Below are 26512 nucleotides of genomic sequence, written 5' to 3'. Positions count from 1 at the left end.
CACACCCCGCTCCCTATCCCTCTGGGCTACCTTATCTTTTCTGCGCAGCATGTGTTGGCTGAATTGATAATTGTCTCGACAAACAAGTCATGGTGTTTCCCCATGTACCATTGCCAGCAGGTGTGGCCTTTGTTTTGGTGTACCGGAATTCTAACTACTTCCTTTTTTGCAGCTGAAGGGGAAATCTTGCAACCTGTACCCTAAGTTTTTACTGATAATCAAGACATGCCTGACTTTTCCGGAGCTGGAAAAGTGAGGTTTGGATGGATCCATCATTTCCGCTCAGCTGGTCATCCCTGATAGCGTTATAGATGTTAGGTCTTCATTCCCATGCAGGGTGCCTCCCAGGTGTCAAGCCAGGGCTTAGCATCCACCACCCTTTAATAGAAAGGGTGCCTGACCTTCAAAAATGCTTTTAAAGCTATTGTGTACACAGTGAGGCAGGGATGCCACAAGCATGGTTTACTTCCCAGTCTTGAGGGAGGTGTGGGAATGGGCCTACTGACGCAGACAGGCAGTCTGTGGCCACCACAGGGGAGCACTAACCTGCAGAGATGAGATGAACCACTATCCGTCGGCCAGTTTGCATAGAGGGAGAATTAATCACCCCAAATTTTGTAATGTAATAATGGAGCCAGAATTGGTCTGCTAAATGGCCCTTACTAACTTTTGAGCTTGGTAGGCTCCCATCTACCGGTGAGATGTGGATGAAGGAACAATTTATCAATACATCATCATGCCAACTGTGCAGCCATTTCCATGCCAGGGCTATCTGTCTTTACAAAGGTAGTCAGCCGTATCTAGAATCTACTTATCCTTAGCAGAGAAGACAAAGGAAAGACAATTCAGTCGGATTTATTTGTAAAAGCCTTGTAACATCTTTGAGTCACACTGAAAAATATACCTTTGTTAGAAGAATAGGTTGGATATATTAGAAACAAAACCTTTCACCAGTTAATACTGAAGTATACACATTCTTGTCAGGTCTACTCTACATGCAGAAACTTTTGTGTAAAAGTTTGAACGACAAGGACACAATACACACATAGCACAAATAAAGATCAGCTCCTGACAGAGACGGATTCTCACATCTCCATTAAACCAGCACCCTGCCCATCTGATGAACCTACGTTGTCCCCTCGTCAAACTTCTTCCAAAGAAGTTCCATAGCCTCGACAGCCTCAGATATTGTCAGAAATTCACCTTGCCGCCAGCAAAACAACTCTGCCCTTTTCTCTATTGTACTTGACTGCAAGACAGCTGCCCGGGACATCAACTGAAAGCAACACTACCTCTTAGTCTAAACAGCTCCCAATAAAACTTCACTCTGCTTTCAAATATCTGATGTGATGAGAAAACAAATAGGAACATATGGAATATAAAATCTCTTAGTCTTACCCCTTATGGCATGTATGGATGATATGCCTCTGGGTAACAATATCAGATTGAGATGATTCTATATGACATAAGATATGTGATTATTGTTATGTTCAATTTCCTCTCATACTCCTTAGCTCCAGGAAATTGTTCAACTTCATGATAGTCAAATAACTCAATCTTTCTTACAGTCTTGAAAGCTCTTTACTTCTTTATTGTTCAGAAAGGAACCAAGAGATAAATGAACTCACTCATGTTCAGGTTCAATATGGTATAACAAGTATCACTGCCTTAATAGGAGGGTATTGTAGGGGTTTAGGCTGCAGGAAGAATAAAGGTCTGGCAAACGATGCTAAGTTTGAAAATAAAAGTGGTCTAGCCTGCAAAGATTTCAGTGATAGGAAATTCTACCAAACTGTAAAAGATATTGACAAATTTTGATAATTGAAGCATCAAGTTTTGATAAGGCAACTTCTGCCCCTTCTGCAAAAGCTAAACAAGTAATACTTTTGTCAGGTGCTCCTGAATTTGATATTGGAACAACACAGGTCCTGACACACATGGAGTTCATTTGTCTGTTGTCTTCTATGATTGTCAATTACTTTAGAACTATTTTGGTCTTTGTGGCAAGAAAATAACTGCTTACACTCTGTTTCAGTTTGCACTTGAAGATATCTTAAGGTTTAAGAAAAGTCTCACTTTAAATGTTTGGTATAAACACTTATATAGAGTTTAGAATATAATTCTTATCTAGAATATAGTTTTATGTATGATATACATATATATATGTGCGTGCATATAGAAAATACAAATTGTCTCTTCCACCCCATGTGGATGATATTAACCTGGTACACACCTATGCTATTGGCTGAAATAATTCAGGACAAGATATACCTAGGCCAGGAGTTTCTGTTACCTGGCAGTTCCCGGGGACTTAAACAAATGCAACTGGTGAGTCCTGTTCTGTAGCCTGGCCAGATGTGGGTGCTACACCTAACCCTGTGCTGCAGACAGGACTGCAGCAGTCAGTACCCCTCCCAGGTACATGGAAGGCAGCACCACAAAGGACAGCAGGAACAGGATCCCACTCCCAGACAGACCATGGCCACTAGAAAAAACAATGGCAACTAAAATTAATTCTTGATTTCCAGAATCTAAAGGCTCATAAACATTTTGGTATAATGATAAAAATTACATTATTCAAGAATGTAATGACTTAAAATTTAATGGTATTACAACTGTTACAACAAATGCACATTTGGACAGCTTAGGTAAAGGTAAACCTGCACTAAATCGGCAAAATTGAGAAGAAATGTCGTTCATGTTCACCTTGTGTACAAGTTAATCATCTTGTGAGAGTATTACTTGCACAACACAAGACAAATGATCTACCTATTGATACACTGGAAAAAAAAGAAAAAAACATCAGCTTCTGAACTTAAAAGTTAATTTTGTTCATGGCAAGACAACCACCTTGTGCATCCTGATGCAGTCCTGGCCCCAAAGACCATGATGACTCCGCCCAGGTAAGCTGCCAGGCCTGACACTCCAGGTACAGTACCAAGGGCCCCAGAGAAGGAAGCAGACAAGAATCCACCCAGGACTGAAGACACGCAGAACAGGACCTGGGGAGATGGCTTGTTTAGAACTCATCTACGAAAACCTTTAGCACATGATCATTACATGATAATTGTAAAAACTTTTAGTAAAATTGTAAAAATTTAGGGACTTATCGAATGTATACAGGGCATTGTTTCGTACAAGTAAACATGAAACTAGGGATGAAACTTTTTCTGCAACCAAGGAAATTTGAGTCAGAAAACACAAATCCTTCAGTAACATCTGCCTGGAGCTAAGGGATGCTTTATTCGTTTGTGCAGAATTCAGGCACCAGAGGTACAAAGGGGAATTAAAATAAAATCACTGGCTAGAAAGGGCAAAGGAGCAGAGACCCAGTCATGACCTGAGATCTCCAGGGGTGGATGTTGTATTTCACTGAACCCTGCCTTTCCAACAACTTATTCCAGCCCATTTATTCTTTTCAACCCCTATATTACTGAGGTAACAAAGGGACATTTCTTATCATATAGCAAATAATTAGGCTGTGGATTCCATTGAGAGCATAATTTCTTAACCATAGAAAGTTCTTGCAACTGGTTAGAAGAGGTTTTGTGCAGAAAGGACTGAAGTGCCTTTCAGCAGTATTTTCAGTTCCAAAACCTTTTAACTTCAGCCTGGAAGCAGAAGTGTTTCCCAGATATGAATACAAATCACATTTTGCAACTTAACCTTTTCATATAACAGGCAAATCAACGTGTTAATTGTACAGATCTGGTTGTATCATTGAATTGCATCATTATAAGCAATGGCTGAGTTATCTGCTGTTTATGAAAAACCATATCCAAAGTAAAACTGTGATCTGCACATCTATGAAAGGATAAAACAACATCTTTATAAAGTTTGTTTTGTTTTATTTTTTCACACATAAGAACAATAACAGTGAAGTAAAGAAATGTACAGTACTGTATTTAAAAAGTGAAAGAGGAGGAAAGAAGGCTACAAGGCTTATACAATGCCCTCCTCCATTTAACTTTGAGTTAACAAATGTTAATTGAGAGTGATTCTAGTACCTGTGTCCAGGCTGCTGGACTCCTCTTGTAGCTCCTGAGGTAGGGCGACAGTCTCTCCATCTTCTCAGTGACCAGGACCAGGGATGCCATGGCTGCATAGCTGGTGCTGCTGCCGATGGTGTCCCCCAGGGTCAGGACCAACACACCCTGCACACTGCCTGCCAACATGCCTGCACACACCACACAGGTGGGGAGGGAGTCACTACATGTCTAACCTCAAGCTGATAACTAACAACGTTTTAACTTCTTTACTAACCAAAGAACTAAAGGTCTGCTCTACGGGCATTTGTCCTGGACATTATGCACATATATTAGAAGAGAATGGCAGCTTTTTTCTTGTCATCTATGCCAGATAATCACATGATGTGATGAGCACACGCTTGATTGCACCTGTCCCAGTGGGACTGTCCTTGGTGCTGAAATGACAGTCTAACGCAGGACAAATGCTGACCATCAAAGTTAATGTCAGTTTACCAGAACTAAGTTTACTTCTTTGTAATACATAGTATCTATTGAAGAAAATCTCATATTTTCTAATATTCTCATGTTTATGCAAGAACCATATCAGCAGTCTTTTGATAAAATTCTCTCCCTGACAATTGTTGCATGTTTTAACATACATAATGTCATCCTGATGGTAATCATTTGATCCAGATTGCTAACAGTTAAGAGTACAATCCATAGGAATTGGACATCAAAGTGTTTCGCTATTTCCATCATATTAAACCTACATCACAGTTGAAGAGGATTTTAATCAAGAGACATTCCAATGGACTATTCCACTACATGATAATTTTTGAATAGCAGTTGACTACGGTAACTTCAAAAAGTTTTTACTTTTAAACTTTAAAATGTTTCTGGGCCAGGATGTCACATCTCTATAGAGCTTTTAAGACACAGTTATTATCCCAGCGAGCCCCCCTATTGCTAACTGCAGGCAGACTGAATTTTCTCATTCAATATTCTCATCTGCCAATTTAACTGTGCAGCCTTCCTATTTGTATGATAAATGTGCTTTTCCCCACATAATTATTCCTAAAACTTTTCCCCCAATGTGCTTAGACGCTAATCTTGAATAATTTAGAACTCCCTCCTTTGTAACTTTGGAGTGTGCTCAGCAAATTGAAGTGGGGTCCTCGTGTAGATTAACCTAGATAAAGCTACCTGGAACACTCTCCAACCTAATGGCTTCTGCCAGACCACAATGTCCTTTGCTGCAAAGGAAAAACTGATGAATTGAAAAATAAAGTGTAATCCCATAAAGAATGGAAGGGGACCAGTGCCAGTGACATTGGTGATACGCACCTGACAGATACGGGGGCCATGCCCGTAGCTCCAGGGCAGATGCTACCGCACTGTTGGGCTGCTGCAAATATCAAAGGGAAATTATCAATTTCAATACTCTCCATGTGAATGAAGGATGAGGCTTTTTGCATAAAATTGTAATGGATTGCATGCACTCAAACTAGTCTCTTACATCTAATTGGCTGCATGTCATGACTGGAAATCACAAGTAGAAAAGAGAGAAAGGCTTCACTTATGCCAGGTACTTGATTGGTTCTCCCTTGGTACTTTAGGCTCAGGTTCACCAGCAAATGAGGTAATAATGACTCTTTACTTGCCACAAAAGAGCACAAGTTACCAGTGTAGACCCAAAGCCAGGATTGAGGAAATCAAAAGCTAACAGGCGCCACAGTCTATTGATCACATGCAGGGTGGGCATGCAACAGCACAGCCGAGAAGCTGGGAGCAGTGACCCTTACCATCCACGCGTTATGGTAATGGGATATCAGTGAGGCAGCTGAGCAACAATCTCAATCCTCTAATAGCCTCAGCACAGAAAGGACTGTGGAGTGACTGCTGCTTACCGTCAGATCGGACCCCCAGGGCTGGAAAAGCTCCAGTGCGAAGACGCAGGTTGCCAACATTGCAGCAATGGGCAGTGCAGCGACAAAGTAGGGGGTGCCAAGGAACTGATCCAGCCTAAAGATGGAACACATGCACCCGTACGAGAGGTGAGTCAACTTTGTCCCGTTCTATTTTTCCACTGTGCCGCTACTCACTTTCTTTGTTAGATGACATGTCACACTTCATTTTGTGGAAAACTTGTGAAAAGATGTGATTTAATCTGCCGTAATGTAAAGCCTCCTGTGGAAATTTTCCCTGTGGAATAGGGGCAGGGCTTTTGGGTATCTTCATCTCTTGTGGGAACAGATTGTGTGCCCCTTTTCAACCTTTTAACACCAGGACTGCCCTCCTTGTTGCATATTTATTCAGTCCATCTCTATGCATCCATCAATGCCAAAACCTGGCAATGTCCGCAACAAGCAAAGTGGACAGTGGGCACTTAGATGCCCCGATCTCTATACTTGCAGTAACGGCCAAACTGCGAAACTTGCTACTCTACCCCAAAATGGATGGCCTATCATTCAGAAATATCCATTTTCTGCCGGACTGAAATCCATTTTCCGCTGATAGTTGGTCAGTGCCATAATGTATTGTGGCACTATTACGCACATTATGAATGAAAATACTCATGCAGGCGCTGAGAGCTTTTTTGCGGATTAATATTTACTGCAAGATGATGCTCTGCAATGGACAGAGTGCTGCAGAAGTATGTGGGGGTAATTACGTGTTGCTGGGGGCGACGGCACCGGGTTTTGAGAGTCTGACCACCGTCGGCTCAACCATGCCGTACAGAAGGGCTCCAGACAGCGCTCCGCAGAGTGTTAGCACTGGAAAGAACACATAGAAAGCCATTTACCTATTTGCCCATTAGGCAAAATCTGCTCACACATTGGAAAACATTTTGGCACCATCCAAAAGGGAAGAAATTGCAAATGTCATTATCTGGAATCATTCAATCAAACTGTAATAAGAGAAGCTGGATATCTGCACATGTCTGCGTACCTGCGTTGGACGTTCCTGTCCCCAGTTGGATGTACAGCACCCCTGGGCACTGCAACAACACGGGGGAAAGGTAAATGGACCTTTATCCAGATGCTTCTCCCAACAACATCCCTTTTCCTCCCAAGTGAATTCCCCCATTAGTATTTGGCTAGCGCTATCATAAATGGGGTTCCTATCAAAATCTGCTTAGCGAGAAGCTGCAGGGCAGCAAAACATGCTTAAAGTATCGTAAATATGAACTTAATCTGCCACTAGCGCAAGTCCCCGTTCTTGGTAAGATGTGACCATATTGCTAATGTTGTACTCATAATTCTGCATTGAGGCAAGTTTAACGATGCACAAATCATAAGAGTGGAGGTAAGTAGCTCTGATCAGCTGCCATGCTAGATACTGTTGATAAAATCATGGTCCCCTTTTTGTTTCCGTGCATTAGACATACTTCTGTCAAATCAAATTACCATTTGTTGTGCTGCATAAGCCATTCGTGTGTAAGCACACTCAGTCCTCACTAGCTGAGTGCAAAGGATTTAGCTATCCTGAGCAGAGACATTGTGGTACGGGTACAGTGCCTTATGGTCTTAGCAGGCTAGAACATTGTTACGAAATTATTTTCTATCCTTGAAAGCCTGCCATTTGGGGTTGGAAATGCTGCATATGCTGCTGGTATGGCTCTTTCCTTGGTGCTGAATCTACAAATGTTAGTTCTTTTGAAATGAGGAGGAGCCATCTTTCGAAGCACTTACACATTGTTGTTATTTCAACAGACTTGCAAACCAAATAAAAATGTTGTGAATGGATGAATCAACAAAAAGTATGGTTTTCTCTATGATAAGGTACAGGAAATGACACATTTTTAACAACAGATGTAGTGTTGGCTACTGTTTCTCTACATATGAATGTGTATTGTGTATTTTCATTGGTGAATCAAAGTCCATTTTAGCATTTTTGTATGGATAGCTTTCCTTGTAATGGCACAAAAAGTATCTGTTTGCTCAGTCTCTCATCAAAATAGGTCAGTTTGTAATCTTCACATGTAGAGACATGCTCCGGCTTATGCAGAATTAATCAGTTAGGGTGTCATGATGAAGAACAATTTATTTGTAATCTTGTTAAGTACCTCTGTTCCGCATCATCTGGGGTAACCTAAATGAGAATGATGGTGCTTCTGCTGAATTAGGTCAATGTTTCAACATCTGATGGGCAGGAGAGGTGACAGCTCTTATGATCACACTTCAAACAGAACAAGATTATTGAACCACGCACCATCTGATAGATGTGTTCATTGTAGTAGTAATGCCCTAATAGAAACAAGAGTGGTTGAGCTCTTTTGCTGCATTCCCTTTCAGATGTTATGGTAACTTTTTGCTACTTGAATACCAACCGGTTGTTATGTACAAATCTATGTCTAAAATCTATGTTGGAGCCTTATGAAACAGGGATAGTGCATAGACAGTTGACATCCACACCCTATCCATAACCATTATTGACTCCCAAAGATATTTGGGACCAAGGTAAGTAAAGCAAGCACCCTGAGTCACGACTGTCTCTCTGTATCTTCACTGTGACATCTACATGTATGTGTTAAAGTCATTGTTGCTGCTCGGTCCCAGCAAATTTTTAAAAACTTAACTATTGTGTAGGCCCAACAATTTACATTTACCTGCAAACCTTTGTCGCGTAGTCCTGCTACTGCCACCTGGTTTGCTTAATCTGGATCTTGATGCAAGCAGTGGAGGCAATGGCATGAATTTGTGCCAATGTGATATCAATGTACCACAACTCTCTTCAGCAGGTTGACTGTATCAAGATTTATACGAAATACTCCGTGTGCATGTAGCCATATAGATTTGCATACATCAATACATAATAAATCATTAGCTGTACAGTTTCAGATGATAAGGAAAGCAGGAATTTTTATGTCAAGCTAAGCAGAACCCGTCCAGAATTGAGTTAAGTGGTAATTACTAACAATTCTTTTTGCTGTCTACTAGTTTTGCAGGAAGTGATCAATACCTAATAGTAAGCAAATCGCTAATTCATTTATGTAAGGTTTACAGAGAAACATTATCCAAGGTCTAAAGCCAGTGCCAACAGACATGGTTGCCACCTGTCTGAGGTTTAGGCATGACAACACCTGTACTTACTGATGCGCAGATGGTCATCCCCACTCCGTGTATGAAGCCACCCAGCCCGGCTGCCACCACTCCTCTCTTCCCCACAAACTTTCTGAAGAACTTCACCCTCATTTCGTCAAACTTTGGCTTGCCGAATGGAAGCATGCTGACAATGGACATACCCACCATGCCTGAGTGGCAAAAACAGAGTTGTGTAAACTTACCATACCTAACATGGATCATGTTGTAGTGCTCCAATGCTAAAATACATGGTTGGAGCTTATGAGAATGAAATATGCTTTTTAGCACTGGTTGTCCTTTAAGTCCTTGGGAGTAGTTTTAAACTAATATTTTTACATAGCTTAGGCACTAATCCTTCTGTAGAGATTAATCACACTGCAGACGTGTGGAAGACCTGGTCAGGAAGAAGCCTGATTTATTAGATGCAGTTGGGTGAAGGATGTGACAGGTGTGCAGAGGTCCACAAATTGCAGAATAAAATCAAAGCAAAATTGATTTTTGATATGGTTTCTAACAAATTGAGATCATCTAGCCTAAGATCGATCCTTGCAACACTCGGAGTGGACTTTACCACAATAAATTAAATCTGATAATATCATGTCCATCCAGTTTGGTATCTTTTCTGGCAAAGAAAAGGAAAATCGAGGAAAAAAAGATATAATAGTGTTTTGGAAATTTTTTTACTCTAACAATATTTTCAATTTCTTTTAACACTACACAAAGTACACTACACTAAGCAAAAAAAACTGTTCTGTGACTCGACATTTGATCCCCATTGCTTAAGTGTGCTTATTGACACCAATAAGATTTAAAGTATGTTAAAGTCATTGTGATGTCAAAAAGTACTTGATCTTCCCCAAAGAAACTGCGACAACTTTCTAGAAAGAGACACGAACCAGTAGGCCTGTGGTATCAATCTTTAGTAATACTTTTGTTCTTATCATCAGAACAAGATATTACTCTGCCACTGGCTAAGAATCGCATATCTCCTTAGCACAGCCAAGCTCTATGTTCCATTCCTTCCAGCCTACACTTTGATATATTACACTACCTCATGTATCTCAACAGCCAGGATGTTTCTCCGCTTCTGTTCCAATGCATCTGAAATTACAGGACTTAGCCAACAGATTTAGGAAGAACATACACATTTCCCAAAATAATCTTCAGCCATTCATCTTCCCTTCTATTTTGTGTAACATTGTACTCATTTTAGCACGCACTTTGACAGAGGGTAAACCAATATGGTCCGATGGTCCAACTTTTAGAAACCCGACACTTGGGTGGCCTGCCTGAGTGTCCCCATGTGTGAAGCAGCTCTCCTCACAGATAGTTCCATCAATCAGCATTGGAGGAGGATCGATCAGGGGCATCCTACACCATCATTCATACCCACCTGTTGCCACTGCCGAAAGGAACATCTTCAACATGATGAAACGGCTGAAGCTCATCTGGCCTCGGACAGCGGCAGGCTCAAACACTGCCCAGGGAAATCAGACAACAAGCTGTTAGTGATTTGGAACATGCTCCATCATTGGTGTCAGTAGGAGGCCAATACTTTCCCTTAATTACAGATGGATGGCTCATCAGCCTCATTTGTACCACTTAAAAGCTAGATCACCATCTGGGGACTTCAGGAGGACAACCCAGAAACAAAGGAGTGTGAGCATTTATCTTCAGGTAAAGTTCTGGCATCACTTTCTTCTTGTGCCACTGTGGCCTTCGAAGGGATCTGGTCAGCACCTACGGAAGTGTAACATCATCATGTAAAGCTCAATGGATAAGAGATTGAGCTGTCAGCTACATCAGTTAGAAGTAAGATCCTGGGATTTAGGCCTAGTGTGAAAATGTGTCAGCAGGAGGACATGAAAAGAAAACTTTGCCACAAGCAACCATTCAAAATACTGTTTGATGGGTTTAGTTAGTGTTCATGGTGGCTTATGGTCAGCAACTGACATGTGGCCCGGTAGAAATGTACATTGTTTAAAACATTGTGTTAACTTTTCATTCATTCATTTTATGATGATTTTACTGAAAGTTGGAAAAGAGGTATCTACATGAACATCATTCCAATGTGTTACTTTGCACAGTACAAAACAGTACATGGTTACCCGGCCCTGTAGTGGCTGCCAGGAGGGTGTACAGGGCATATCCATGGTTACCCTCCATCCTCCTTTCCGGTCCAGCCATTGTTGATAGTTCCCAGCATTTCTCTTGACAGCTTGTATTAAACTGGGCTTAAGAAATATGCCCAGGGTGTGAACCAAAAATTTGGTCATATTTCCACCTTAATTCCCTTTGTTTTTCCTCTTGATCCAATAGAGACTAGTGGTCAATAGCCTAAAAATTATATCAAGAAAGCAATCAAATTGCAAATGAGAGCTGTCAGAGACATGGCCAGTAATACCAATGGACCCATGGTCCAATTTTGCAGGAAGTTCCCAGTCACACATGTATCCAGACTATTAGACAGGCTTCTGGATTTGTTTTGATGGGAAATATATTATTCTGTGGTGAAGTTCTATCGGCCATGGCTGAACATCTTCCATACATAACTTTCCCCACCTGACACTCCATGCCTACATCACCACATAATGCAGTTCACATAAGTGTTAAACGTACTGAAAGAAACTGAGCCTTAATAACAGCTTACAACAGGGTAGACTGGGGAAATATAAACTTTGCTGCTTTTCTTTAAATGTCAGATCTATTGATTCATGCTCACCAGCAGTAGATAAAATGGACAGACACATGAATTTTACAACACTAGGATTTGAAACAATTATCAAGTTTAAATGGCATGAAATTGCAGCAATTTTCTAACACATACCATAATCCACTAAATCTCTTTTCTGTTTCAATATTTACAGCAACAGTTCAAAGGTTTACAATAATATTGCTTTGTACAAATCAATGTTGAAAACGCCTTATGTAACATTTACTTGCTATTTCCTATGCCACTTAATGGTGTCCAGACCTGAGGCTGTAGCTAATTCTGTGATGACAACTTTTTTATGGGTGGACATGCACAGTAGATGAATCATGCATTAGTGTTACTTTCATATAACATGAACAGAGAGACATATTTTCATATTTTATTGGACATTTATAGATGTCAAAAATCGAATAATTTTTTGCAAGCTGATTGTGTTTAATCAGCTTTTTAGCTTGATTGGACATTCTGATATCATTTCTTTGAACCTATTAAAATTTGACATTTTCATTTGGTCACATTTTTAACCCAATGCAAATTCTATTTGTTCATTACATTGATTTAATGCTATAAAACATGGTCCCCAATGACATGAGATTTCCAATTACATGCAGGCAATTAATTAGTGGACAATGCCATTTCCCAATTGCAAGTTCAGTTTATTAGGTTCATTCAAGTTCAGTTCACTTTGCATAACCCCCAAAATTTTCCCGCACACCAAGATATGAGGAATCTTGGGCACTGCCTTTTAAATCAATGCCCCATTTTCCTTTAATGAATAAAGATCTGCCCCCTCCTTTTTTGAAATACCAGCATGTCAAGCTGCATTCACAGCATGCCTTTAAGTGCAAAGCCCTTTACAGCAATCTGCACGTTGCTCCCATGCTGCAGTATGCCCTTTTTTATGGAGTTCAGTCTGACCATGGCATTTTAGTCATCTATTAGGAACACATACATTCAGCTGAGGTATTTGTTTCCTTCTCCAGTATGCTCTGTTTGTACTTTTCTTAGTTTTGTCATCCCCACACCAACTGTTGGATGGGAGGCCGTGGTTGTCATGGAAATAGCCCTGCCCCTCCCAGTTCTCTTTGGTTAATTGACATGTAACCCGATGCTGTAAAAGGAAGTCATCACTCTGGTGCTCTCCCCATTTCACAGGGCCACAGGGGGTACATTCCACCTGGGGAAGATGTAATTAATGAATATCAGAGTAACAAATTACCCACTAAATGCCCGTAAATAGCCCTATTTGATAAAAGTATGGAAGGTCAGCTGCCTGGGTCATGTTACATGATGAGAACTGTTTAAGGTCCTGTATTATTAATATTGAGATTAGGTTTCCAATGTACATGACTGAAGCTCTTTCTGTAGCAATTAAAGTTTCAAAGTGCCAACTAGGTGTGGATTTACTGGGGGCCTTGCATGCATTTATAACACCTTGCAAATCAGTGCACAGCCAAGCAGAAGAGACAGGTGACCAGCATAAACCTGGATCATGCACCATCTGGTGCTATCTTTATGGCTCTGGCTCCTCCTAATCTCTTCCTTTAATTCATGAAAAAAATTCATGTCGCGATAGCTCCACAAAAAATGTGTCCCTGCAAATAGACATGACAAAAACATGTATTCATAAACCATAGGTAGAAGGTGCATACTGCATTTGAACAGACGTTTTGAAGTTCTTGGCTGGCACATATTTATCAATAATTGGTCCATCTGAGCGAGACCGTGTTGACAACTTTACTCTGTGGTGTAAAACTGCTGTTAATGCAGAACAAAGCTTGCATTTTTGAGAACTCTGTGAGGAGCTGAAATATGCATGGAGCTATTTGAAGTCACCAGCCCTTTTTGCCATATACTGAATCGTGGCCAATAGGGGATATCCAAGGACCAATGATCCTCATAAGCCCTGTCATTAAACAGGTGCACGATTCACTCTAATCCTTCCTTGAGCATGTCACATCTTTTGTTGACAGCTCCAAATTACATGTATGATTCATAAACGAAGAAGCTTGGATGCTGTTGTGGTATCATGTAACATTATTCATCATTTAGCCAACTGATTTCATTGACGTAGATAATTTCGGGATGTATAATTCATGGGAAGGTAATCAAAGGGATGTCAGCTTATTAAAATTCCTAATAATACACTCTACTTCAATCATCTCCTGTAAGCAGCTACATTAGATATTGTGTTGTGAGTTTCTGCCTGGATGTAGGCACAGACAGCGGGGGATTTCATCTCATCCACTTCATCGCTGATGACGGGTAACAAACACATCAAAGTCTGTTCATGCCAACTCCATGTCTCTACAACTTTCCTACTACATAATTTATGTGGGTCCCGTATACACATTATTCATGCCTGTCAGATAGAGATAGTGGACTGTAGTGCTCATCTCCGTATATGAATTGGAGGGAGGATCTCTTCAAATGTATGTTGGGAGGCATCCTATCCCCAACTGCAGAGCCAATGACCCCATGGGAAAACCACCCCAGTATAAATCAGCTCCCTGGGCCTTGACCCACTGATAAATATACAGGGGTTCACGACCCACATAGGCAATCAGCTGCATCATTGGGGAGCCAAAGGTTCATTCTCTATTCTGAGCAGAAGTTGGCTGGAACCAAGGGAAACTGCCCTCTTCCTTCTGAACCTACCCTGCAGACTTCCCTGTAAGTACATTTTACTGTTTTCACCTTCTCCGAGCCTCTATCACATGGGCACACACATCCACAGCAGCACAGAGAGTTGTGAAAAACTGACTCTGTTTTATCACTTGATTTATCCTTCCCATCAGGCCATGTGGATTGCCATCTCTGTCGCCATTCAGAAGAAAAGTTATGTTTGTAATTACATGTGTTTGGATCTGCTCATTAAGTGTTAAAGTGTCTAATTACGGTGGCTGTGGTAACATTTCTTCCACAAATGCCAGCATTAAATCTTCCTGAATGGTTGGTTACTCTTTGAATATTCAAGCCAGGATAGAAACATTACACATGCCTGATCTTTAATAAAAATTTTCCCGCTGAGACAGGGAAATTGTCGGGATTACTTTAGAATTATTCAACCCGTGAAGATATTGATCCATCATTTTTATATGTTCTAACCAATGGAATCCTCTTCACTTATTTATGGTATACCTGTGGTGCTTTGTGGTAAAACAATATCATTAAAAGTATTCAAGTGTGACTTCTAGATATGCTCAGTCCAATATTTTGGGATAAATGGCAGGCTTTCTGCTCAGTCATCCTCATTGATTGTGATTTTTCTTCATTTTCAAGTTATTTCCCTGTCCATTAAATTTTAAGGAGATGATTATTAGGTGTAATTTTCACTTGCATCTCTGTCAGATTGGGTATAATCCCGCATTGCTACTGATACACATCATTTTGATGAAGCACTAGATTTGTTTTTGTACAATGGTTCTTAACACCATCTGGATGAATCCATCATTTTCTACAGCTGCTCGTGAAGTATGACTTTTGCCTTGACGTTTCCAAAAATACTCTAAACAGAGTAATAAAAACCATGTGTACAAAAATAGTATGTTCCACTGCACCAATACATACATCACTCATTTCCCATATGCCATGTCATCACTGCTGTACCCAGTTAGAGATCTAATATTGGAAGTCAAAGGTTTCGTGCCACCAATCTTTGGGAGTAAGATATTGGCACTCCCCAGGGACACATTTTGCCAGAGCTGCCGCTGGCGAGAAAACTCCCTGCATGTTTTTAGCAGAGTTAGTGCACAAGATTACGTTTGTACCATGCCATTCACTACAAGGTTCCAAACAACATATGAAACTGTCTCTTATTTGCAACAATATGACTGTTGATAATGACTAGTTTCAGCATAGGTTGTGGATAATTACACAGCTGATATATAGTGTAGTGCCTCAAAACTGTCAAGTAATACATTTCTTGCAAATCCCCTTTATAAGCTGAATACCATGTATATAGATTTTGTCATCTTTGTAAGATTGATAATTGGCATTTATTTGACAAAGAGAAACAGGTCAGGATTCCTTTTTATTTTGTATATGGTCAAACTCAAACTATTGTTGGTATTAACACCTGTCATCCATTTTCTCATCCTGTGCATAATCAATGATGAGAAAAAGAAGACAGAAGATCCTAATATGTATATTCTACCCCATGGGTACCTGGAACATCTGTGCAAATCTAATCAAATTACATCGGGTTTTCTTTCATTTCTTACCTCTTCCTTTTTCCACTGCAAAACCAAATGTCATCCCAGCCAACACACAGGCTATCATGCTGAAAGCTGACATCCGTGAACTCGGCTCTTTGTCTCCAGCTATCTTTTCCTCCCCACCATTCCTTGCATTGCCGCTTTGTTGCTTAGCAACTCGTTGCCGAGACTTCGCCTCGCTGTCCATGATGCGCACTCCCCCTATTACGGTAATAGGTGAAACACCTGTAATGTCTTCAGTGCAATAACGTGAAAGTGTGACAGGTTAAAACAGATTCATCAGCCTGTCAAGGCAAGTTTGGAGAGAGATTCATCATTGCCTCTCAGAACCAAGGGGATGTCCATGAGGAATAAAGGTGCCACTAAGGGTTCAATTGAGTGTTGACAAGGTGCTGGAATGAATTCTTTCCTGCAGGGTTTATCACATTCGGATAGCACAGGCTTGTGGAGGCCTGTCCTGTAACAATATCGGACAATGGATAGCTGGAAAATAATACATGAAAAAGATGTGTCATAATTGTTCTCTTCATTTACATCTTGTGGAAAGGTCAAAATTGTCAGGAGACTAACGTTACATGTCTTGCTGCTGTGGCCAAGACTCTTTAATATTCAAACACAGGTATGAAGTTATGTCTGGGACAACTGCAATGGGAATATTAGTAATAGTCTATTGAAAATGCAAACGTAACCATCGCCAAAGAGCTGCATACTGTTTTCCAATACTTTGCCTCTAGAAAAATGAGTGTAATCTGATTGCAAATGATTGCTAGCAGCCAACAGGAATGAATTACACGATCAGCCTACATCAGAATTTCCATGGTAAATGGACAGAGGTCTGCCTAAGTGCAATTGTGGAGGAAAGATCTTTGATGCATAGCATCATTCAAATCTGGTGCAACCAGCTGAGCAAAAATGTGCCATTTCTAGCCGTTAAACCGCTTATGGATACATTGAAACCTGTAAGGCATATGCATGACTTCCTACACATGAAAAAGGAGCCTAGGAGCAGAAATAATTCTGCATCACCATAAGAAGAACGGTGCACTGGCTGAAAATATATTTCACTCTTTTTATCCCTAAATGGTTTGTGGGGAAATAGTCATCTCTACGTGGTCCACACCAAATATATATTTGGCTTGTGTTCACTTTTTCATTAAGATCTGACATTGTATAGTTCGGGTCCAAGCATATTTGTAAATAACACAAAACCTTGAAATGTAGCTACCATGCATCACTTTTTCACATGCTTTTGATAACTTTTCAAAATGATCTATCCATTATAAAAATTATTAACTAAAAATATCTCTATCAAGGACATACTCAGAGCAGACCGATTCTTCATCAAAGGGGCATGTTGTTAACAGAAAGTCGTAAAAGAAAATCATCAAAAATCACACCAGAATAGGCAGTCATCATTGAAGTACAGTATTGTCAGATTTGATTGTAAGCACTGCAGAATTCTCGAGTCTTGAAAAGAAGTGACAATGTTATCAATGTTTTAATGATAAACAAACTTGTATTTCCCTTTCTTTTTTGTCCAATTTAGCTCGAGCTGGGCCTCTTTTTCCACATGCTTTACAAAATCTCTGTGGGTTTTAAAATCATCTATCAGCAGCTTGAATTTGTGATGCAGGGGATTCAATTTCCACTTTATCACAGGTATCAGAAGCCAGGCCATATGTTCCTGCTGAGCTCCAGAGCACGATCTAGTTGCAGGGCACATTTTTCACATCATCATTCACTTCCCTGCCGTCAAGGAGTCTGGGAATATCTCTGATTATTTGGCTCGAAAAAGACTGAAATAATAAAATCTATAACAATGAACAACCTAACATTTATGCATAAAATTAAGGTAAAACAACAAGCCGATATGTCTCGGGTGAATTTTATTCAAACATCATAATTTGACGTAATCAGTGTGTTAAACATAGACCACACCAAATTTGATTGAAAAATTTCTTGTAACATAGCAAATTCCTATAACCATCATTACCTGCAAATACCTGTTATGAATATACTACGCCATTAAACCCCAAGAAAATGCTTTCGCACCATTTCGTTTATCTTGCCTTGATCACCTACATGGGTATGATGGCTGAGCTTTGCAGGTTTCATCTGTCAGCTCCATTACAACCACAGATTTAGAAACCTTATAAAATAAGTTCAAGTCAATAAACTGATTTACCATGGGTATTTCTGACATTTAAGGAAATTTTGAAATGTCGTTTCAATTAAGCACACTGCCACAACAATCCAGAGAGCCAGGTACTATATGCTCTATGGTGCATGTCTTGTTGGAGGCTTGTGGAATAGGCCAGTCAGGCTATTTAGGACAATACCTGAACGAATCAGAAATTTATTTCAACCACTAAGAGAGAAAAAAATTGCAAAATGGTATAAACATGACAATGGTTTTCAGGCGGAAGTCAAAAAGGGCCTCTCTGCTTTGCTACAATGCCACTTTGCTGTCTCTTTTCTCCACCTTGTGAGTGTAGACTGCATTGCAGTGTAATGATCATGGTGAAACTTGCTTGTTTGGTGTCAATGAAGTAATGTCACAATAGTGTTTATGTAAACTCTAAAGGATATTCTATTCATTCTAAAGCTTTATCGGGAGTCAGTAGTTGTGTTGCTTAATTTTAGTCACATACTTGGAAAAGGTTATATGACTGTGCAAAAATAAAAGTAATTCTGAGTAGACTAAAACACTGCCTTGTTTATAACAACTGCTTCTCACTTACTAAGTAGCTCTTATTGTTAGATAATGACAATTTACAAAACAACACATTGATTACAGGCCTTTGTGACATTTTTTCCCCCTATGAACTTAACCAAATTGCTTTTGTCAAGTTGAAAACGAAAATCATCTTGTTATACCCTCTTCTTCACACTAACAGAAAAATGAAAGGTATACATCTGGCTACCTCTCTACTTCCGGGCAGGTGAATGACTTCTTCACCTGCATTGCCTCAGGCACTACAGATGCCAGCTCGTTTTTATTCACAATTAGCTGGGTGTTTCCCACTGTCTACGCACAAACTCTACTTGATCAGCACGTAGACATGAGGACACACCTTCGTGGATACCAGCATCTAGTCAAGCCAAATGTCAAATAACTTTGATTTACGGAATTTGGAACGTGCTACTTTCTGACCAAGGCTTTGTAAGACAGGGATACAACAGGTGAGCCGCAGACAATGTCTTCCTACGGATCATCAGGTCAGCTAGTGTGCATGTGGCTGTTGCTAGGGTGTGTTGTCAGAAGACTAGTTGTGAATGCTATAGACAAGTTTTGATATTCATTACACACTTAACAAGTAGCAAGTATGACTAGAAAAAGTAATGATGTTACGTCACTAAGCTAGTTATGACTCTTAATCCATGACAACGAACAAAATATGTCTAGATTTACCCTCCCCAATGTTACACACCAATCGGCATGAGTCATGGCACTGGGGTAGCTCAACCACGTAAAACAGTAATTAGCATCAAGCTATTTCTTGTAAAACATGTGACATACATGAGTAGATCAACATATTCATTGTCAACATGTCGGTCAATTCATTTCACTAGAAAGGCTTTGACAGACTTTCAGTTAATATGATATAATGCTACATGATCCAGCAATGGCTAAAATTGCATGTTATGCCCTTTTAATGTGTAAGACTTCCGAAGATTTGTTTTACATTCAAACGTAAGCATTGACTATCGCATGTCATGCTTACAAAGAAAGACTCGAGAAGTATTCGACATTGAAGTGCTGTTATTAGGCGAAGCCTGCATAATTAATATCAATACTGTACAATTTTCTTTTGTTTTTATTTATTTCATTTGTGTATATTAAGAAATACAAATGCGTCCGTAATATGTTAATTACTTTGAAAACTGTGGCCTGCTGTAGCATAGTCCATTGGTTCACCTTTTTTGTCTGAAATGTCTTAACTATGAATTTTGTCCAATTTGGAAAAATGCTTGGCTGGAAAAACTCAGGCTGCTTATACAACTGATTAAATAATCAAATTTAAGTACAATATGTTGTAATCAGCTACATTGCCTAAAGTGATTCAAAACAACTAAACCTTCCTTGTGACACCCCCAAACCCATTCATTACAGCACAAATGATTAGGCTAATGACCTCTGCCCCACTTATGACTTTATGTAGAGATCAGACAACAATGCCTGTAGGACAACATGCAGCTCAGATAGCAGCTTGCTTGTTGCCATAGCTTTCAGGAGTTTATACTGTTGTGTAGCTGGATACAAACTTATTCCAATGCTTGGTTCAAAGTTCAACAGAGTTAGTGGGTGAGTGAGTGAGTGAGTGAGTGAGTGAGTGAGTGAGTGAGTGAGTGAGTGAGTGAGTGAGTGAGTGAGTGAGTGAGTGGCAACATGTATCAAGAATATGGCATGATCGAGGATCATACATTATTATTATATTATTATATTATCAGGTGTATTTGCAGCCAGTGCCACAGACAGGTACCCAATGTGTAGGGTAATGAGGCTGTTTAACGTGTTCGAGGCACCTCCTCGAGCACGGGACCCCCGTTTTACGTCCCTCCCGGAAGACGATTTCGTGGAAAGCTTCGTGAGGCTACAGCAATCCGGACGTCCTTGGTTGGTCCCCCATCCAAGCACTGTCCGGACCGCGCGTTGCTTAACTTCCGAGATCGAGGGATCGGGTGTATCCAACGCGCCACGCGGCCGTAGCTATTATGTGATTCTTTATTGCTAATTAGAGGTATTTTTGTGCATAATACACCTAAGATATTGCCATATGCACATGACGATAACTTGGTCTGCAGGCTATTTGGTACACCTTTGTTTAGTGTGTGCAAGGACATGAGGGGGGGTCACAGTAAGTTACTAGTAAATACCTCACTGCTAACCCCCCACCCCACCCCAAGAAAAAAAGAACTGTTGAAGAACTTGTCAAATTTGTGTATATGGTGTTTCGATCAACATATTGTGGTGTTACTTGTGTGTCAGTATAGATCTGTGCACACGGCAGAACTTGCCTTGCTGACTCACCAGTAATCCTCAAAACAGGGAGCCTTTCAAATGTGAAAGTGGGTCATGCATATGGTAAACGTTTGTTGTGACCTTCAGTTTCAAACGCATGCACCTTGGCCATGTGGGCTGTGTGGGTACCTGTCATTACACTCTTTGGGAACAATTCGCAGACAGGACGCTGGTTTTGAACCTACCTTGAAGTTGTGTGAGAAGAGGGTACAGGTTGACCGACAGCGAGAGTTTGTCGTCTGCTCAGTGAAAGTTCAAGCACATTACCCAGCATGCACGGTACTTGGATCAAACTACTATACTTCTGGGGGTCTTTTACTCACTGCATTGTGTCTACATTTTCAAAAATACACTGCTTTGGGTTTCTGGTTTGACATACTTTCGACTCTATTTTCTTCGTGCCAAGGCTTCGGAATGAATAGCAGATGATATTACTGTTGACAACATGATACGGCCCTTTAACAGAGTGACGTCAGAACGATGCTCTCATTAGCAACTGGATAGAGGGGAGTGTCACATGCTCATTCCTCATATGGAGCAAAGAGGAATGCCGTGAAGGACCTTAGTGACGTTTGACATTAGAACCTTTTACACCAGTCCTTACCTGCACAGGCCTGTTCAGTTCAGATCCACCGAGAGTTTCAAAGTCGCGATGTCCTGACTACCATGCGGTTTGGGGGGCGTTTCTACAACTCTAGTCTGATGGCGAACAATAGACCAAATTGATGAATAGAAATATCAATCCATTGTATACTTTCTAACGTGAGACACCCTGTCGTTTTGATTTATCTGTCCCTTTTTTATTTATCTGCCCCGTACGCGTCCAGTTCAATCATATACAAGACGGTGACGACTGTCGGACATATGACGCACGTATCGCATTTAGATCATAGTAAAAATAGCCGGCCACTATTATTTTGGGGTACACCACTAGTCAGTCCGGCGATTATGAAGAGGAATTGTAGCCTCTACATGTCATGCATTCTGACCACTGACGTCTTAGGAGTTCGTATGGTCATGACCCTCAGATTTCGACGGAGTATATTTATTCACATGTTTATGTAAGCCAACACGTGGAGATTACATCGTGTACGTAGCGCTGCCTTCAGTATATTTTGCTGCTGGCAACAGGGACAAACGTTGAATCTGCAGCTACGGTAAGCTTGGTACTCTTGTACTTACCCTGCTGTGCGTTGTTATCATCAACAGCCTTTGGCTTTCATGTTTTTTCATTTGGATCTGAGAAGTTGCCTTTGGCTTCACTGTTGTAGTTCTTGTTGTCTCTGTTATGCCACTGCCTAGTCAATCTACTAGTATCATACCATGGAGGTTAATTCTACATCATCCAACCGAGGATATTGTTTGTTTGATTTTGATGTAGTCAAACTTCTCGGACATCCTTTGAAACTCGACATACCAATCACCTGCCCTACAATGCCGTAGCCCTACTATTGTCATTTAACCTAGCGCTGCGTAAAATCTACACTACCATGCCTATATATGTCAGCAGATATTTGTACCCTCAAGGCATACTCCCATTGAAGAAGAAGAAATGTATTTGTATGTTTACCATCACTTCCTGATATCAACCTCTGAGCAGGCCGCCTGCCGACAGTAGTGCTCAAGGGTGAGCTGTCAATATGTCATTTTGGGGGACTGAGTGAGCCAACAGCGTAACTAACACTTTAATTTAGAGGGACCGTGCTCAGAGCAGGCTGTTACAGGCGCCATGGATGTCCCTCCAGACATGGCTGGGGCCACAGGTCCAAAGCATATGTCGTATTTTGTCTCCGGTTGCAATTCAGAAAACGCAACCGAACTGGATTCAGCGACTTCGCCGAGTATTTTAAACTCGTGTAGCATAATCCGATCTCCCTCTTAACCCTAGTGTTGCCTTGAGTTGCCGAGTTAATAGAAGTTGTTGGGCTGGCGGATGTGAGGGGCATGGGACTTTCCTGGTAAAGTGCCGTGCGTGACAGTGTTTCCTGTCCAACTTGAATGACTTGCAGTTACCAGCATTCAGTTCGTTCAACCGTTTAGGTTATACATGCGTTTGTCTATCTAAAGAAATAAAAGACATAGTAATGCGTTCTCTCGTAAGTTAATCGTAGTCATCTGTGTTTATATCTGTCTGACATCGACTGTCGTCATAGATGGTGCCTTATCACCGATTTACGTCATTCTTGGAACCACGTGCTTGGCCCTATCTTCAGCCCAATTGAGTTATTTTGAGATACGGCTGGCTGGCCACGTCGTCATATTGCATACCTCTCCCCACCACAACAAGGCCACTCTCACCCATTGGACGACTTTCCCAACTCTGATACTGGTGAGTATGGTTTTTGTTTGTGAAGCCGCTGCCGACAGAAGAAGTGCGATGATCTAGATTATATTTTTTACTTGATAGCACGGTCATAGTCATACGTCTCGGAATTCACAAAGACAGTTCTTTGGTCAGAAGCTAAAGCTGTGGTCAGAACAAGGTTACCCTCCAGGTCCGAAGCTGCAAAGATAGATGCTAACTTTATGGAACTGCGCATGCGTGTGAGAGTTGTAATAATCGTGGAAACCTACTTAAAAATATCCTGAATAAGTGTTACATCACCTTTTGTTGACAGTGATTGGGAAACTTTAAGGACTTATTTCAACATTTCCCGTTGGTTCTAGCGGACGTCCCTATTCGAAGTTATGACATCACTGAGTGGACGGGATTTTCCACTTACACCTATGCAATGCACAGGAGTTCCGTTCAAAGTTCAGGAGAGTCACGTGTCATGATCTGAGCAGTAAGCGTCCTATGCCTACTCAGGTTTTCGCCTCTTTATATGATGTGTACACGGTTATACATAAGGCCTTCTCCTCGGTCGAAGCTAAACAATTAAATCTGCAACTCAATCTCAAAGCATCGTATCATGTGTCGTTTGCGTAAAAATGTTTCGCAAATCGCCAGTACTATTCTGTGTTTTTTTCTTCTTCTCTCCTTCCAACCTGTACCGAAATTACACATGACCGTCCAGTTAGTTGCCTTTAGTAAAGAACTGATCACTTGAAACGAAGTGGCAACGATCGGAATAACGCATATGGCCGTAATCATTACACTATGCTGGGGATCGATTTTTTGTCTTGCTAACTAGCATCCACACCAGCGCGTGTGACAAAGGGTGTTGGTTTCCGAATGGGCATTGGATTTCCAGCATACTTTGTCCCGAGCATTGTCACAGATGAGAGGAACGTTGCGATAATGGGTCGTACACCAAGAAAACAAAATTACAGATACGTTGGGTGAAGTGTCGATAGATGGTAGTGCTGTCAAACTTCGAGTGCGTGAGTACATGGCGTTCGCCGATGGATAATACACATTTTTGCAACCGAGATACGGCTCCCCGGAAAGCTCTCCCCAGCTGAGGCCGCCTATGCATCGGAAGTCCCTCTTGTTTCTCGGGAGGCCTCGATCGGCGTTCGCATCAGCTGCACAGTTCCTTCACTGATTGTGTCTTTACACGCGATTCTTCCCGAGACACAGGGCAGCATACTACACAGCGATACCTGGGGGACGGCTTAGCTGCTGCTAGTACCGGCCCGGGAAGGAGGAGCACCATTACATCACGGACGCTTTTAGTATTCATTTGTGATCTTGTGACTGGGCTTTAGTTCAACTGGAGCGTGTGATGCGTACAGCAAGGTGACAAGTCACGATTATTTTATTTCTTTATGAACTCAGGTTACTCAATAAGAGTACCACAGGGGTCTAAATTAGTGAAATGTTTTGGATTTCCGGGTCAAACGGCCTCCTCATGATTAGAACCCTCGTTATTGAACTGCTCGCTCCTGGCTGCTCTCCTGCCCACCCCCCCAGCTCTCATCAGTAATCGTTGTGATCGCCACTGGGTATTCCAGTCGTCCATGATCCGTGTACTCTCAGATTAGCCTTGGACTATTCGTTTTCGGGCAGCTCCTGGGCTGTTCCATCTTGTAACATTAACATGACGATTTTTCATGGGATTGTGGCCGCGCTGGGGGCCGTGGCACAGTAAATATCTAGATTACGGGTGGTTCCTGCTCACCTAATTCTGACTTTCTAATGCTATAATAAAACCAAGGACATGATTATATAATCCATTTATATAAATGTCCTTGATCAAACTACTTGAATACAGCGCGTGCAGTTGGTGTAGTCCTAGCTAGCTAGTGGACACCCCCTCGGAACTGACAATTAGGACCACTTGTACTCTTCCACGATGACAAATTTATAGTTTGTAGTATTTCCTGTAAAAATAGACTTCACCCTATGCGGTTGCCACGTCCTGCATGTTGTACGTGACCAAACAAATGTGAAATATGTGTAATTTGTATGCAGGCCCGGTTTAACTCCTGGTCAAGGGTCTCGCTTGACCTGTGGCCATGACCCTTCCTGCCATTTCCCCGACATTTGCATCATGTTATCGGATGAAGTATCGGGAAGCTCCCCTACCATAAATTACCCTCAAGTGTCTGTTATGATATTGGTAGTATCTACACGCGTCGGTGTGCCGGTTGGGCGGTGCTTACACTGGCCTCTTGCAGTTTCTCAGTAGCGGTAACGTTACAATCACCAGTCCTTATGTAAGAAATTTTCTTCACAGCATGAGAAGCTACCCATTGAGTTGCCCCAGTTGACAAGAGCAAAGACTCTTTTTGGGTAGCATTGTCCTGTCTTCACTTACACCATTATTTACATAGTCCATGCCTGGTTCTCATGATGCAAGTCTACCTGGTCCGGTTCGTTCTTGCGTAAGTTCTTGCGGGCGTACGCGTGAGGAGGCGTGTTCATTGGTCAATATTTGGTGACGTCGGTAATTGTTCGATGGTACAAAGGTCTGAGGGGAGCCGCTGACCAATCGTGTGGCGACGTTCGGCTTGATTACAGCCAATCAGAACACGTTTCTATGCAAACTTCTCGATTGCCTCTTGTTTGTCCAAAGTTCAGTCGGAAACACAGAGTGCACGAACTCTGACACCGGCTGCACACGCTGCGTGTGATCATCCTGCTTGTGCTTACTTACCTACAACTGCACAAATCCCGCATCGCTTTCCAGGACAATCCATGAGCTGCAGGTTAGTCATAGCTGACGAGGTAGCTAGTGTGAAGGCGCGAAAACCGGTGATTTTTGAATGTGTAACTCCCCATAACATGGCCGAGGGAGGGGTTTCGCGGGCTTCAACGTTTATGTAGTAACGTTGCTGTATACGTAAAGGTTGCGAAATTTCTGATTTCGTAATGCACCTATTCTTCAGACCAGCTGGAGCTCTTTTGTAAAAGAGTCGATCGTTATGGGCTGTAACAGTGTAATAGGTTGCTGACACCATGTGGCTGCCTGATGTAAGCGAAGTTCCATTTTCCCACGGTAAATGTTATCTCATAACAGACATGAACTTACCGTCCCGTGTCTGCTATCTGTGTTATTTGTATAGAAGATCTCACGGGTTATATTGTACCAGGTGCTGAGAATTTATAACCTTATCGACAT

General features: G+C 41.3%; 2 protein-coding genes across 10 annotated transcripts in view; one reads left to right on the top strand and one right to left on the bottom strand.

Moving 5' to 3' along the window:
- Window positions 1–839: 839 nt before the first annotated feature.
- LOC136432845 (thiosulfate transporter TsuA-like) lies at window positions 840–21752 on the bottom strand. 2 transcript variants are annotated; one of them, XM_066424419.1, is made up of 11 exons: window positions 21610–21752; window positions 15989–16183; window positions 10446–10529; window positions 9062–9222; window positions 6918–6966; window positions 6640–6742; window positions 5876–5990; window positions 5313–5373; window positions 4008–4177; window positions 2851–3002; window positions 840–2485 (listed from the first exon to the last, which is right to left on the bottom strand). In XM_066424419.1, exons 2-11 carry the CDS (start codon window positions 16167–16169, stop codon window positions 2371–2373), a joined length of 1191 nt encoding a protein of 396 aa, XP_066280516.1. In that variant the 5' UTR covers window positions 16170–16183; window positions 21610–21752; the 3' UTR covers window positions 840–2370. The 2 variants fall into 2 exon arrangements, with proteins under 2 accessions (XP_066280516.1, XP_066280515.1); XM_066424418.1 differs by lacking the exon at window positions 21610–21752 and adding an exon at window positions 21191–21322.
- The window catches only part of LOC136432842 (estrogen-related receptor gamma-like), a 53506-nt gene continuing 32903 nt past the window's right edge, over window positions 5910–26512 (top strand). The window contains exon 1 of one of the 8 annotated variants that reach the window (XM_066424403.1): window positions 5910–6022. In XM_066424403.1, the coding sequence (XP_066280500.1) occupies window positions 5997–6022 (26 nt within the window). In that variant the 5' untranslated portion in view covers window positions 5910–5996. Of the gene's footprint in view, window positions 6023–14199; window positions 14439–18995; window positions 19166–21926; window positions 22163–23049; window positions 23335–24214; window positions 24688–25954; window positions 26100–26366; window positions 26390–26512 lie in introns of those variants that run through there. The other 7 variants (XM_066424409.1, XM_066424410.1, XM_066424407.1 and 4 more) reach the window with 7 other exon arrangements.

The sequence above is a fragment of the Branchiostoma lanceolatum genome, chromosome 4, assembly GCF_035083965.1.
Source record: "Branchiostoma lanceolatum isolate klBraLanc5 chromosome 4, klBraLanc5.hap2, whole genome shotgun sequence".
Lineage (NCBI taxonomy): Eukaryota > Metazoa > Chordata > Leptocardii > Amphioxiformes > Branchiostomatidae > Branchiostoma > Branchiostoma lanceolatum.
This window is presented reverse-complemented; position numbering and strand designations above follow the sequence as displayed.